The following is a 16,033-nucleotide window of genomic DNA, read 5'->3' as shown; positions in this document are numbered from 1 at the left end:
GCCCAAGGTCACAGGAGGTTTCTATGGCTGAGCAGCATTTAAATCCTAGTCTCCAAGAGTCCAGGTTCAACACTCAAATTTAGCTTTCCATATGTAAATATAGATATTAAATAGATGACTGTCAAATTTACCATTAGTTTTTACATTAATGCATCAGCAGCAAGATATGCAATGATGTAATTCTTTGTAAAGTTGTTCCATTAGTAGATTCACTATAAATGATTTAGGTTTTTTAGTGGGGAGTAGTATATAAATACTTTAATAAGCTAGTAAATATATAAAATAATATTTCAATTGAAAATACTCAGCAGTGGTGCACAAGCAAAAGCATAATAATAACTTTCTATTAACTAGAAAAGACAAGTTTTATAAAATGAAAATAAACCCGAAACCGGCAGGTAGGCAAGCACAAAAGGGACTTATCTCCCCCATTTTCTGTTAGTGTATTTCCAGAATATAAAGCATGTCACTGAATTCTTCAGGAAACCAGATCCCATACACTTTCCTATGAGGAGCGGCTTAAAGAGCTGGGCATATTTAGCCTGAAGAAGAGAAGGCTGAGAGGATACATGATAGCCATGTATAAATATGTGAGAGGAAGTCATAGGGAGGATGGGGCAAACTTGTTTTCTGTTGCCCTGGAGACTAGGATACAGAACAATGGCTTCAAACTACAAGAAAGGAGATTCCATATGAACATTAGGAAGAACGTCCTGACTGTGAAAGCTGTTCAGCAGTGGAACTCTGTGCCCCGGAGTGTGGTGAAGGCTCCTTCTTTGGAAGCTTTTAAACAGAGGCTGGATGGCCATCTGTCAGGGGTGCTTTGAACGCAATATTCCTGCTTCTTGGCAGGGGGTTGGACTGGATGGCCCATGAGGTCTCTTCCAACTCTATGATTCTATGAACTACAGCTGTCAACAATAAAATTTGTTGTCAAAAAGCAGTTAAAACTACTTCAAATTGACCAATCATATATGATTAGATAATCAGTACTTTGTGGTCATTATCATGTGTCCTTTTGCCATTTCCAGTTTATAGTAACACTAAGGCAAACCTATCACAGGGTTTTCAAGGGAAGAATTTTGGAGCAGAGGTTGCCTTTGTGTCCCTCTGAGGCTGAGTGTGACTTTCCTGAGGACACCCAATGGATTCCCATGTCTGAGCAGGGATTAGAACCTTGGTCTAAGAGATGAATGAAACATACAAGAATTTCATATTTAAATTTAGGTCTCATCTCCAGAATATCTCATTATATACAAATATGTAAATATAGGCATGCAAAAATGCAAAACACTTCCTGTCCCAAGTATTTTTGAGAAGGGAAATTCTACCTGTAATTTTGCCCCTTCTGCTTGCACTGGTAACACTTCCGAGTCAAGTTTACTTTGTGATTAAACACTAAAGGGTGAAATAAACTATGTACTTTCAAGTTCTAAACATTTTACACTTCTTCCATCCTACGTTGTATTTTGAGAGATGCTTGCATTATTTTACATTCAATTAGCATTTGCAAGATGCCGTGGGTGCGGCTGTTATGTGCCTTCAAGTCAACGCTGACTTAAAAGTTACCCTCTCCTAGGGTTTTTGTTTTTTTGCAAGACTTATTCAGAGAAGGTTTGCTACTGCCTTGCTCTTAGACTCATAGAGCAGGACTTGCACATGGTCACACAATAAGTTCCATTGTTTGAGCAGCAATTCCTATCCTAGTCTCTCAAAGTCCCAGACCAACATTCACCCCACAACACCATGCTGGATAACTTAAAAAACAAAAATTAAATATTATGTAAACAAGAACAGTGCAAGCAAAACTGGTTCTTCATTATCATAAACAACTACATGATTATTATTATTATTACGCTAAGCTGAAGTACTTCCTAGGTTCCTATGCTCTCTGTTTTCTTTCCCTCCTCCATCTTCCCCTCAGGGTTTTTTCTAGTAGTATCTCACTGAGATTTTGTTGCCTGGTTTAAATGTCAAGAATGTTAAAAACAGTGCTTCTCTCTCTTTCACTGCCTTTCTCCTCCTACCATCGGTATCTTCGAAGTAGTGTTTCAGAGAACTCTGTCCTGTTTTCTAGACAATTTTAAACATATTTCACAATAAGCTATGGCAGGTCTGCTTTTTCTGCTCCTAAGAAGCTCCCCAATTTGACATTTCAGCATTGCTATAGGCTTTGAGATCTGAACAAGGACCAAAAACATTCTGCCATATTTTGAGGCATCTTGAGCCTGTCTCAACTAAACAGGACTTTTCCCTTCTTTCTCTGAGGAACAATTTTAACTTTTTCCATCTCTATATGCTTCACATCAGTTTCTTATTTCTATTAAGTCTGAAACAATCTGGTGGTTTACAAAAGTACAAGCTGAAAGAATGTATACTTTACTGGTTGCTAGGAATTGTGAGGGTTGAAGTCCAAAACACTTGGAGGGCTGAAGTTTCCCCATGCCTGCTTTAAAGACCACAGGGATCTTTTATCTTTTCTACATGCTAGTTCATAGCCTAAAAAAGTTTGGCATAGTTTCCATAACTAACAGAGTAGTAATAAAGTCAGTAAGAACTATTTAGAAATCAGGAGTCCCTGAGATGCAGACTCAAAACTTGAAGTGTAAGCATCACTGGCACTCATAAGAGTCCTAAAAAGTATGAAAAAATAAAGACGTTTCCTCTAGCAATCAAAAGGTTGTCATTAATTTAATAATAAAATTCAAAGACAGTTCAAAGGATCTGAAATAACAACTTAAAAGCACAATGAAGTTAAAATTAAGTGCCACACAAGTCTGCCTAGAAACAACACTTCACTGCTGTAGCATCACAACAACCAGAACCCTATCTTTCATTTAGTATCCAAAGTTTTGGATCTCCAAATGTGAGCTACAATTTCACTGGCCCTAACTAACACACCCAGTGATGAGGAATATTGGATGGTGGCTTCCACATTACTGAGACAAGGAATCTGCTCTAGGTTTAAAGAATCTACCCAGGATGTTAAACCTCATATTCAAGGGTTCATAGCATAAGAGTTCCCTTAAAGTTCAAAAAACTCAAGAGTGGATTCATGAGCCTTGTGACATGGGAACCATCCAACAGTACCAGTTACAGCCCAGCATTATATGGAAAGCCACACTGTGTCCACCACCAATCTAAAGGAAGTGGAATTTTAAGAAACTTTAGAAGATAGTCTTCCACACTTTTTCAGGTTGAGGCAGAAGAAGGTAGCTCTTCAGGATTTTTCCAATTCCTGCAAATTGTTGGTATATGTTCACTTTTGTTGGTCAGTGTTCAGTTGTCTGATTGTCTTTGCTGCTTGTGTAAATTTAAATTGGGTTTTGTCTTTTGGTTTATGTTATTTTGTATTTTGATACAACATGGAATGTTTGCCTCTCTATATTTTGTAAGCTGCCCTGAGTCCCCACTAGGGAGATAGGGTGGGATAGAAATAAAGTCTCATTCATTCATTCATTCATTCAAAAGCAAGATCTGTTGAGCTTAGGGTTCAAAAACCAAATAATTTCCCAATTTTCTAAACAGATGTGAAGTATTTCATCAAGAGATTCAAAGAGCACTCAACTCATGCTGTGAGAAACTGGGCATTGCCTTTAAGAAGGAAAACATGCAGATTCCCATTAAAGAATTACCAGATTAAAGTGATCCCCAACAACTTTAGTATACATTATTCTTACTCAAGTGTATAATTTGCTATTGTTTACTTTGTAAGTGGATAATTTACAACATGCTGAGGGTTCAGTAAGCATTTATGACACAAATAACCCAACCCTGTTTGCAATTATGCTTTCTAAAACTGATAGAATTTCTTTAGGCATCTGCTGTCTAAGTGCATAAATCAGCAAAATCTGTCCTACATTGGAGCCTCTTCCATTGCAGTAGGTTAACCATACAGCACTTTCTGCAACCCCTGTCCAGGTCACAGCAATTATCTCTCCTGAATGAAACTGGCATTCATATTCCAGTAGCTCTTGTCACTTCAGGCACACAAATTCTCTGGGATACGCATAGGTTATATTTCCGGATGCTGCAAGAAAAATCTGTCATTTGTTGTCATGGCTTATTTTCCCACTGCAGCAAAAGTGTAAACAAAAGAACTAGACCCAGTTTTTCTCATTACTGACTTCAGCTGTGAAATTTTTATGTCTGATATGTCTAATAGTTTCTGGCTTATACAATGAGAGATCTGAATTATGACTAACATTTAAAAATAAACCTGTGGTGGAATATAATCAGAAACACTTCATCATGCATGCAAGATGAACAAATGTACAGAAAAAAAAAGGATTGCCTCTAGGGGTCCCCTTTTTCCACCTAATAATGACCTTTCTGGATCCATCCTACTGGGCTACTTTAAATTTAGAAAATAGTTTAGTTTAAGAACGGTTAACCGTGCATGTTCCAGGGGCTGTGCACAATCCTCATCAAACCTAGGAGGACCATTCCTCTAGGAAAATTCCAAATCCCCACCATTGCCCTCAAGGAACATTGGAGGGAAGGTTAATTTCAGCATGGTTTTGGCCAGTGCTGGGCTATCCTAGGCCTAGGGGAATTTTTTTCTCAAACAACAAGTGACCAGAAATTACTTCTGGTTTTGAAAACAAATGCTGAGAACAGTGTAATGGATTGAGTGTTAAGACTAGGAGTCCTTTGAATACAGGTCTTTGGTCCTTCATTCTCATAAGGCAATGGCAAACTTTCTTTGAACACAAAGTGCTGCAAAATACCCATGATAGATGAGCCTTAAGGTTGATGTAAGTTGCAAACACATTGAAGGCACCCAATACACCTGAATTTACAACTGCTGGGGATATAGCAAAATTCCCCCGCCTTCTAGGAGTGCATTTTACATTAACAAGCTTTTTTTAATGGAAGGCATTTGGGGGTTTTTTTTTATTTAAAAAAATCTATGATTGCGTAATAAGCTAGGCTTTTGACCTGTTCTTATTTGTTCCACCTAGTGCATTTTTGTCCTTCAAAACTATTTTACTGTTTTCTTATACAACTGACTATAAAATCACACTGGAGGCCCCAGAGCTTTCTAGAGATAAGTTCTCTATAGTTCTCTCTTACCATAGAGTCACACTGGAGGACCCAGGGAATCCTTGAGAGAACATTTTAAATCAAATTTATGAATAATCAAAGGACTTGATCTTTTAACCCTGAAACTTAAGAAGTTCATCAAAGTGTTGGAGGATTTTGAGAATTTGAAACCCCTATCCCTAACTTGGTCATTGGATTTACTAATTGCTTATTTTAATGATGAGAAAACAAAAGGAAAAGAAGGCTGGGTTTGCTTACCTATGAGCTGATATGCCCAAGGTTTTGTTTTACCATGGGAAATGGAAGAAAAGTGATTACGAATTTTGTTTTATATGAGCAGTGTGAACTGGATACTAGAGAGATAATAACAGTGACATCCAGTGGAAAAGAAGACAAATTACAAAACAACTTTTCCCATCTTGTTTTTTGATAGCACTTTGACAAATAAGGTATGACCTAAAAGAAGACTTGGAAATTGGCAGACAAAATACTTTGAGAGAGGAGACACAATTCTGAAGGCTAAAGTTCTGATGGCAGGGGGTCCAACTTGGAGATGAGGTGGGGGCACAGAAGATGAATGTAGGAAATAACATTCTTTTTAGAAAAGCTGAAGTACATAATGAGACAGAGAAATTTTCATGAATTTATTTTCTGGTAAGACCCTGTTAAAATTAGTAATTACATAAATTGAATATAGCAAATGGATGAAAGACAAAACTGTGAGGATGAATAGGAACGACGATACCTTCTACCTAGGATGTGAGGAGAGTCTAAAAATAGGTGAACAAGAGTGCTTTAAGGGCAGTGAGTAGATTGCTCAGGGACAAAGAAGGAACTTGTAGTTTAGGACTGCTGGGAAAAACATTGTTGTGAAAGATTTGAAGTTTTGAGATAGTTATGATAATTTCTCATTAGAAGTCAAATCTGCAAAGAAACTGTATAGGAAGCACAGGTAATAATAAACAGTTATTCTCCCACATGTTGGGCTGTAGGTTGCCCATGCTGAACTCTCAAAAGCAGCCCGTTCTCTGGATGCCAAATCTGGTGGGAAGCCCAGCTGCACACAGCCATTCACCTCTCTCCGCCTATAAGGGTTTTTGTCTCCTTTCTCCATCGAGAGAAGCACAGACAGATTTCTGTTACTTCTCTTGTGTTAGAAAGGAGTTTGTATCCTTTCTCTGCAAATATAACCCCCATTTGAACAAATCTTTAAAAAAAGCCATGGCAGGTTCATTTTAGGATCACCATAAATGAGCTATAACATGAAGGAACACAACAAAAGACCACACACACACACAAACATAGTTGTAGACTATCAAATTATGTAGCACAATTTGTTTGCTGCCTTGTTACAGAATATCACTTCTATTTTAGAGAGATGTGAATGCATACAATTATGGAAACCACAGGACATTTTTGTCCTATGCTATATGGAGAAGAGGACTATATAAATATGCCATTTCATTTAGAACTATCGTAAGAAATGGGGCGACAAAGTGGAATCCACAACATGCGAGTGGACCACCTGCTGCAATGCAACCTGAGCCCTGCTACATGCACAATGGAGGACCTCCTTGCGGCAACACCAGAGGCACTCCAAGTGGCCAGCTACTGGTCAAAGGACATTTAATCAACTACCAAACTTGCAAATTCTGTGTTCTGTCTGTTTGTTTTGTTTTTGTTAAAAATGTCTGGTTGCTGATGTCACGATAAATAAATATTTAGAACTACAGATTATTATTATTTCGTATCAAAAGCATTGCATAAATTAGTATAAAACTGATAAAAATAGGTGTGCAGGCAGCTAAATATCTTTTGACCAAAAACGGGCAACAGCAACGGCATTGTCTGTAGCCTCCAACAATTCCTCCTCTGAACATGAGGCAGAGCACAATGGACAAGCATACAAGTGCAGAGTTGTCTGTTCTGCTCCACAATCACACATGGTATGGGATTCTTTTAGGTAGTGCCATTTTTCCAGGTTGTCTTTTGATCTGCCCATTCCACTTCTGAGTTTATTCAGGGACTTCCAGGTTGCCCATTCTTGGTTTGCCCCTGGAGGAAGACCCTCGCGGGGGGGCATCCAGTTGGGATTTCCTGATTTAGCTGCCCAGAGGGATACCCTTGCTGTTGCTGGAAGGACACCAAGAGGAGTGGTAGTCTCATAAAGCTTTTCCTTGATTTGAGTCTACTGGGAGGAGGCTGGTAACCATGTAGTGGATGGCTTTCAAAGTGTTCAGCCTTATTTCTCTCACATTTAGCAGCAACTTCCCGTTGCACATGGTTGGGGGGGGGGGGGGGGGGCAATGCCAGCTAGCTTGTAGAGTTTATCAACAGGTGTAGGTTTAAGACACCTATTCAGTGACCTTTGGCAAATCACACTCTCTCTCTTCTCTGCCTCAGAGGAAGTCAACCACAAACCCCCTTACAACAAATCTTGCAAAAAAAAAAAAAAACCAACCCATGATGCATTCTCTTTAGGGTTACCATAAGTCAGAAATGGCTTGAAAACAAGCAAACAACAACAACAACAAGGAATTTGAGTGTCAAAAACTTAGGCTTGAATCCTATTGGTTGTCCTAATTAGAATGGAACCTTTGAATTATTGATAGACAGGTGAGTCAATATTTCTGCAAAACCATTGATTAGATGGGTCTATTCTATCTGGGAGTACCAACAGGAAATAGGTCTTTAACATTTTTACATCCTTTCATAAACCCTAACACAGACAGGGCAACATATAGATCACAGGCTACTGCACACTTTCCCATCGTTTATTTTGCAGTCCCCAAGCCTTTCTGAGCGTCCTCAAAGTTCCCACTGTGGTAATGACAAAATCAAGTGGGTTTTTTTTCTAACACTGAAACAAAACCTGAGGCTTTCTTTAGAGGCCAACAGCGACTTGGAACTGCTAGCAGCTTGGAAGGATGGCACATATGGCTCCTTTCTAGGAAAACAACAGTACGGAAGATTTCCAGGAGCACTATTATGTAATGCAACAAAAAAAAAGAGAGAGACATAAAACCTGCAGAGAGCTTATTCCATTGTTACAATGTCAGAAGATCAAAAAAGGGTTAACTTTTGCTGCCGTAGCAATTTTACCAAGAGTGGGCAGATGTGACCTCCTGTTGAAATTGGGTGAGGGATTGTGTCTCTGGTCCTAGAAACTGCCCACTCCTGATTTAAGCAGGACCATGTTCTCAACCATTTAATTGCAAGTATTTTTTCCTGGGGCTCTTTTCAGCAGATGCACAAGCAGTCCACATTTCAGCTCCAAAGTAGGTGACAGATGCAGACAGCAGCTTAAGGCAACTGTTAGTATGACTGCAAGTGTCATTACACCACTCTACATTCAGCTCTTATTTTGTCTAATACAACTGTGGTACTATAATAACTTCATAATGTGCTGAATCCTGATATTACCTTTCACATTGGACACTGTGTTGCTTACTGCCTTATTACTATAATCTCCTTGTAATAATACAAACCTGTATGTTGTTAATCAGTCTATATTAACAGCAAATCATTAGGCTGGATTGCTTGTAGGACAAACAGAAAACTTGCCCACCAGATTAGGTAGAAGGTCATCTGCCATAAAAGAATGGAATCCCTGACAAGTTTTCTGTGTTAATTATAAAGAAGCTGCTTATAATAATGTACATTCTCTACTGTTCTTCTTTCCACATCTTTTCCTATTTTAAGACACCATATCTGTCTTAAAATAGGAAAAATACCATTCAAATTTGGTACAGTGTGCCATTGGTACCTGCTGAGGTTTGGTTCCAAAATTCTCTTCCACTACATTCATTATTATGTGGCTCCCATAAGATAATAAACATGTTTGGAATGGCTCAGGGCGTTTTACTTTATAAAATAGGAAGAGGAAGCATTTGCTTGCTGTGGGCTCCTTCTGACCTCAGCTCTTCGCAGACTGAGGCCTTGACTGCTTGCAAGGTCTGGACTCCCAGCAGAAACATCTGATTGCCTCCAGAGCCTGGGAACAAAAGGACGATGCCTGCAGGGGCAAGGTTGCCCCCAAAGAAGGTTGGCCCCTTTGGGGTACCCATTTCAGGAGTGGCACAATGGCAAGGGCCTGACAATTTGCTTCACTGTCCTCAAGTCTATTACCTCATTAGTATGGGGGTTATTTTGTGCATTTTTTACAATGGCAAAACCACACTTTAATTTTACGAGAAAAATAATATTTGTTTAAATGGATAAGGCCAAAAATAACAAACTTGTGTAATTTTCAGTATTTTTGAGTAGTCTAAATTAAAATAGGCTTTTCACATATGTATGCTAATATTTTACCTCTTAAGACTCGGATGTACTGTTCACGGAGATGAAGTTAAAATATTCAGTTATATGGAATCTCTTGCATTTAAAATAAAAAAAGTTTTTAACATATGCCTGTCTGTTTTTATATAAGGTTTTTATTTATCATCTGTTAGCCTGCTCCATATAGGAAGGGTGAGTTTTCTACAGAAGGGCGGGAGCCCCCAGATTTGTTGGGCAGCCATTGGAGTCATACAGGGCAGGGGGAGAGGTGGAAGATGGAGACAATCTCAGTACCAACAAAATGGAACCAAAATAGAGTGCTTATTGCCCCCAAACTGTCTCCTATATCAATAGCCTAGAGAACTGGGGTGACAGTTCCCCTAGGTTGAAAATGCTGTTGAATGCCAGGTCTGTAAATGGAAAAACAACTGCCATCCAGGACTTGATTCTGGCTGAGAATGCTGACCTGGTTTGTACCAGAGACTTGGCTGGATGAAACGGGGTTTGATCTCTCTCATCTCTGCCTGCCAGGTTTTTCTGTATAGCAAGGCCTGGGGACAGGGAGGTGGAGTTGCAGTGGTCTGTCATGATTCCATCCCCCTGACCAAGTTCAGCATCCACCAGTCAACAACATTTGAGTGTATTTACCTAAAGGTGAGTAGCCGGGAAAGAATAGGGATTCTGTTAATGTACTGCCCACCCCACTGCTCAACAGTCTCCCCTTCCTGAGCTAGCTCGGATGGCCTCGGGGCTGGCGTTGGGAGTCTCGTAAACTATAGCTGGTTCAAAGAGCTGCGGCCAGGTTGCTAACTGGGGCTGACTACAGGGAGTAGACAATCCCCTGTTGCAGCACTGGCTGCCAGTTTGTTTCTGGGCAAAATTCAAAGTGCTGCTTTAAAGCTCTAGATGGCTCAGGTCCAGGCTATTTGGATAACCACAACTCTTTGTACAAACTTGCCCACGCCCTGAAATCTTCAGTAGAGGCCCTTCTCTTGGTCCCACCTTCATCTCAAGCTCAGTTGGTGGAAACGAGAAAGAGGGCCTCGACTCTTGAACTCTCTCTGCCCAGGGAAGCCAGAATGACCCTTTCCCTGCTGTCCTTCCAGCAGCAGGCTAAAACTTTTTTTATTCAGGCAGGCTTTTAACGAAAAAAGTTTTAAAGATCAAGTCATTAGTGTGGTTTTTAATTTTGAATATGTTTTATGGATTTTAACTGAATGTTTTAATACCAATCATATTTAATTCTGTTTTAATGTTTGCATATTTGTAGAATTTAAATTGTACTGAAATATTTTCAACGTAGGCAGCCGTGAGTCTCCTTGTGGAGATAATAATAATAGTATATTTGAATATCTGAAGAATCTCTCTGGCATATTTGTAGAAGCTCTTTTGTATTGATTGATAGCAGTGTTTCATTCCAGTGAATCTGGCAATCCCATGCCTATTATCTACTATTTCTGAATTCACTGAAACTCTGAGTATACAATGAAGATGTAAAGGTTTGCTCATTCTGTTTTCATAAGCAAGCATGAAAATTAATCTATATAGCAATATATATGACTTTAGAAATTAAAGGTTACTTACCTTTATATCAAAATTGCAATCGAGTCTTCTGATTAGTACAATGAATTCATGGGAAGAGTTGTCCTTCAGAGGTGGAGGAGTTATGGGCTCACACGCATTCTCAGGTTTGGAGTTTATTAGAAAACCCTGAAAAATATTTTTAAAAGCACATAATCAGTATTTATGCAGAAGATGACAGAATTAATGCATCTCTCATTTTGAATACACACGATGAGAATCCAGTAACTTGTATATTAATTAAATTGGGATTGAAAAGCCGTCCCTAAAGTCTCCACACATAGAAACAATTACATAAGGTACATTTAGCTACCATTTCCCATTTTCCCCAATGTATATGTAATTGTGATATAACACTACTTCCAACTGCCGATGGCAGGTGATTGATTCAATCTGTATCTCAACTGCCAGTGCTATACTCTGGATGTTGAATGGTATCAATAAGAAATCAGAAGATAGTGAAGTTGTAAGGAGGAGATTTATTCTCCTTGTAAACAGCTGCAGTCAGCAGTGTGGCCACAGAAACTGGTACTCAAAGAACTATCTTTGCAAACATAATACCAGATAAGAGTATATTATTGAAAACCACATGGGATTTAACCACAGCAGGTGTTAAATCCAAGGCTTGAAGGATTCTAAATATCCCAGTATCTTCTGCAAGAACAGAACATTAGATATTGATTGGTACACTTGTCCAATACTGCAAAAAAAGTCATGGGGATTTTAAAAAGAAAGCCCCCTCTTTAACTTTTTTAAAGCTAGGGAACATTATGGTATAGTCGTATTTGCCGCTTCTCTTATCCCTTCAAACCACTTTCATTATTACTACTACTTATATGCCACATTTTCTCTCTTAAAATAGACACTTCTATGAATGAGGAAGGACAAGAATCCAAAATGCACATGGCAGCTCCCACCTTTCCAGAGATTCCAACCATGTACACAGGGACCACAAATATATTCAGTAACATGGATACAAAGTTAAGTCTACTGAGCCTTCATCAATAACATAAACCGGGGGGGGGGGGGGGGTTCCCCAGACTATTTAAAAATGAATTGTTTATTGATGCTTCCCTATTTTTTAAAAGAAAATATCCTCCTACAAATAAAAGACTACTCAGCTGGAGACAGCTCTATTGGCATGCCATCTGTTCTTTCTAACTGATTTCTTCCAAGTGCTTTGGGTGCAGCTGTCACTTCTTTTTCTAAAACTAAGGGTTTATCTTCAAATGGTTCTTCCATTTGTTGTTGAAGGCTTTCATGGCCAGAATCACTGGGTTGCTGTGAGTTGTCCAGGCTGTATGGCCATGTTCCAGAAGCATTCTCTCCTGACGTTTCGTCCACATCTATAGCAGGCATCCTCAGAGATTGTGAGGTCTGTTGGAAACTAGGCAAGTGAGGTTTATATATCTATGGAGTTTCCAACAAGAGTTCTTTCTCCCACCATGAACATTCCAGAGATATATAAACCTCAATGTATTGTCGAAGGCTTTATAAACCTCACTTGCCTAGTTTCCAACAGACCTCACAACCTCTGAGGATGCCTGCCACAGATGTGGGTGAAACATCAGGAGAGAATGCTTCTGGAACATGGTGATACAGCCCAAAAAACTCACAGCAACCCAGTTCTTCCACTAATGAATCTACAGTTTTTTCATCTTTTTTATTCTTGTTGTTCCAGGATATTGTATTGTTGCTGTTATCGTACACAGTAGCATATGAAAATTATATTCTCCCGCCTGTATCAGCACAACACACCTACCCCATCGGTTCATGCCATGATACCTGTTTCACTTGGTGCCTTAGCATTTTTTATATTCCAGTTGCTACAAACATTGGGTGTTCCCAAAAAATCTAATTCTGAGCAGCTAGAGAATATATATCTGCCTGTTCACACAGCATTGGGGGGGAAAAAACCTATTTACAGAATTTTCTTCCTTGCAAAATGCATTCAGAACAAATTTGACAGTAGCTGAATTTATAAAAGATGAAAAGCTAAATTTATTAGCTTCTGGCAGTGAAGGATACTTCAAAGCTTTTCAAATACAGTCTCAAGTAGTCCTCTGCTAGACATGGGAGAAGTCATTTCCTTAAAAACTTAAGTTTCAAATGTATCTCCTTCAGTAAATCTTCCATACAATACATAGGCAAGGCTGTCACATAAAATCTGTCATTTTAAACTTGAGAATGTGTAGAATGCTTCTCTATTTTAACTTCAGTACCATATACATTGTTGGTACCTGGTTTAACATTTGCATAAACTGCACAAAATATTTCATTTTATGTTAAACTGCTGTACTAACTGGATAAACTACTGTTAAATCTTCATTTATAGCTGATAGGCTGATTGTTCCCTGAGTCTTACTTAGCAATCTCTATTCCTTTGTGGTCATACCACATGTATGACGCAACTAGAACTTGTAGAATTTTACTTTTTTGTACTACAATTCCCAGAATTTCCAAGACAACAAAACCAGTTCTTGTGCTCATTGGAGGTTTCTTAAAAGTTATTACCCGATAAAAGATATTTTACAAGCCTTGACACTAGTATATACTATTCCCTCTGAATCTGATTCAGATGAGTGTGATCAGCATTCCATAAACATAATATGTTGATAAACATTCTCCAAATGGCAATACCTATACTTAGAATGATGATACAGTAAGTTATTCATTATTCTGCTATTTCTGGAATCTACAGAATCTCGGCCTCACTAAATAAAGAAGTGGGAGTACACAGAAATTGATTTAGGTATGTTTCAATCCCTGCAGCTTTAGAGGAATTCTAATAGTGCCCTCTGGTGGAAAACACTTTGGTGCTCCATACAAGGTTGAAAAGAGGAAGGGCTCCGTCTCAATACAATACTGATTTTTTCCTTATTTAGAAAGACGAAGAAACCAGTAGCAGGAACATTTTAAACGTGGTTAGAACAGGATTTTAAGGTATTCCTCCAAAAATAGCCTCATTCCCAATTTTATGTAGAACCACTGTTATTTATGTTAATCCATTGTGAAGCAAACACCAATATGCAACAGCTAGTAGAATATTTTACTAGCTAAGATATACAGAATGGTATGTCAAGGACAGAAGCCAATTCTATACTAATTAATCTGTATATTATTCACTTGGTGATGAACTTAACTTCAAGATGATATATAACTTGGATCACAGAAACCGAACTTTTTCCTATTTGGGTAGGACTACTTTAAGAAAGTTTTTACCACCAAGATTAAAAACATGTTAGTTCTATTAATGCAGGATTTTTTTTCTTGATGTCACCAAGCAATAATGTATTGTGGCAAACATAAACATCATCATATAAGCTTCCAAAACAGGCTAGAAGAAACCATAATTGACATAAACCTCACTCTCCACCATTAATATAGCAAAACATTTATCAAATGTCAAATTATGGTGTACCTTATAATGACAACTTGTCAAAGGCCACAGAATTATGTTTCCAGCTCTACCTCACCTGGGCTTTAATCCAGCCAAGCACTTAAGTGCATACTTTCACACATAAACACAGACTCTCTTGAAAGTTGAATTCTAAAGTCAAGTATATGTTAAAGTGCTTTACTGGAGTGTTGCCTACCACTTTTATAGTCTTTTAAAAGCAGAAATCCACAAATTCCGCTTTCAGCTACCTTTACTGGCAGCATGAGTCTAGAGCACAATCTTAAATATGGCAGTTGCTGAGTCACACTCATTTTAATATTTTGCATGTTGCACACAGTAAGTCCTAGGGCTCTTCCACACAGCCATATAACCCAGAATATCAAGGCAGATAATCCACAATATCTGCTTTGAACTGGGTTATCTGAGTCCACACTGCCACACTGATAGTTCTTACAATGACCAGTTTCCAGCTAATCTGAATATTTTCTAAAACAGATGTCCAAATTTGCTCTTTGTTCCTCATCTTTTCTCTATTTGTTATATCTGTGTCGGAGGAAATTAAGGATCCAGTGGTAGATTTTTGCGTTGGCAAGGACTGGCAAGAATTTCTTGTTTCCTAGTATTTAACAATGGCAGCGAAGTAATATCCCTTCACACAAGATGTGTGGAAATAACCAAGAGATAATTATTTTGTGGAAATACTATAAGTTCAGTTTGACTCTCACACACAAACAAATTCTTGAGCTCAGAATTCTGTGATTATAAATCCAAGTCTTTTCCAGGGTCTTTGGTGGATCTTTGTGGTCAAGTTAAAAAACAACACAGATCCTACCAGCCTGAAGCTTGTCCACCCCAAAGACTGCAAACAGATCTTTTCTATTATTGTTTTATTTTATTTATTAATTTTAAAAGTGCTATTAAAAGAGTGGTTTAAACTGAAGAATGAGGCAAACAGGTTTTACATAAAACAAAACCTGTTCCTCAAAATCTGTTTAATATTTTATACATATAATAGAGGAGCAAAAATAATAAAATAGGGTGACTTCAACTGCTCAGACTTTGTAGGATTCCACTTTGTACAAAGTGGAATCCTCGACATGCCAGTGTGGAGAGGAGCAAACCACTGACCACCTGCTGCAATGCAACCTGAGCCCTGCCACATGCACAATGGAGGACCTTCTTGCAGCAACACCAGAAGCACTCCAAGTGGCCAGATACTGGTCAAAGGACATTTAATCAACTACCAAACTCACAAATTTTGTATTTTGTCTGTTTGTTTGTTTGCTTTGTTCTGTTAGAAATGTAATATAATTGACTGGTTGCCCTGACACAACAAATAAATAAATAACTGCTCAGACCAATACAAAAAGAGTCTTGGATTAAGAAGCATAGTCAGCAGCAGGAAACGTAAAGACATTCTTGGACTTCTTCAAAGAAAGAACCCTTTACTACAAGATGGACAGAGGAATCAGAGGGAGTAGGAATTGCAGAAGATGGAGACAGCAGCAATCTGTGAGTTGTGTTCACAAAGCTTGTCCAAAGCAGACAAGACTTGCTAATAGAGAAGAGCCTTAATCCTGGATGAGTGGTTTTTACTTGCTTCTGGAGCAAATACATTACAGTGGACACAAAACTCCACATTATGGCCATCTGAGGCACAAAAGACAATATGAAAGGCACAGTAAGAGTCGCAAGGACCACAAAAAAAATAGTGCGTGCCTACAATGC

General features: G+C 38.5%; 1 protein-coding gene across 1 annotated transcript in view; it reads right to left on the bottom strand.

Annotated features, from left to right (window-relative positions):
- RNF13 (ring finger protein 13) overlaps positions 1-16,033 on the bottom strand; it is a 73,190-nt gene that overhangs the window by 29,357 nt on the left and 27,800 nt on the right. Inside the window, exon 4 of the mRNA XM_060767730.2 lies at positions 10,909-11,034. Within this exon, the coding sequence (XP_060623713.2) occupies positions 10,909-11,034 (126 nt within the window). The remainder of the gene's footprint in view (positions 1-10,908; positions 11,035-16,033) is intronic.

Source organism: Anolis sagrei, chromosome 3 (genome assembly GCF_037176765.1).
Source record: "Anolis sagrei isolate rAnoSag1 chromosome 3, rAnoSag1.mat, whole genome shotgun sequence".
NCBI lineage: Eukaryota > Metazoa > Chordata > Lepidosauria > Squamata > Dactyloidae > Anolis > Anolis sagrei.
Note: the sequence above shows the minus strand (reverse complement) of the source record. Positions and strands in the feature narration are given on the sequence as shown.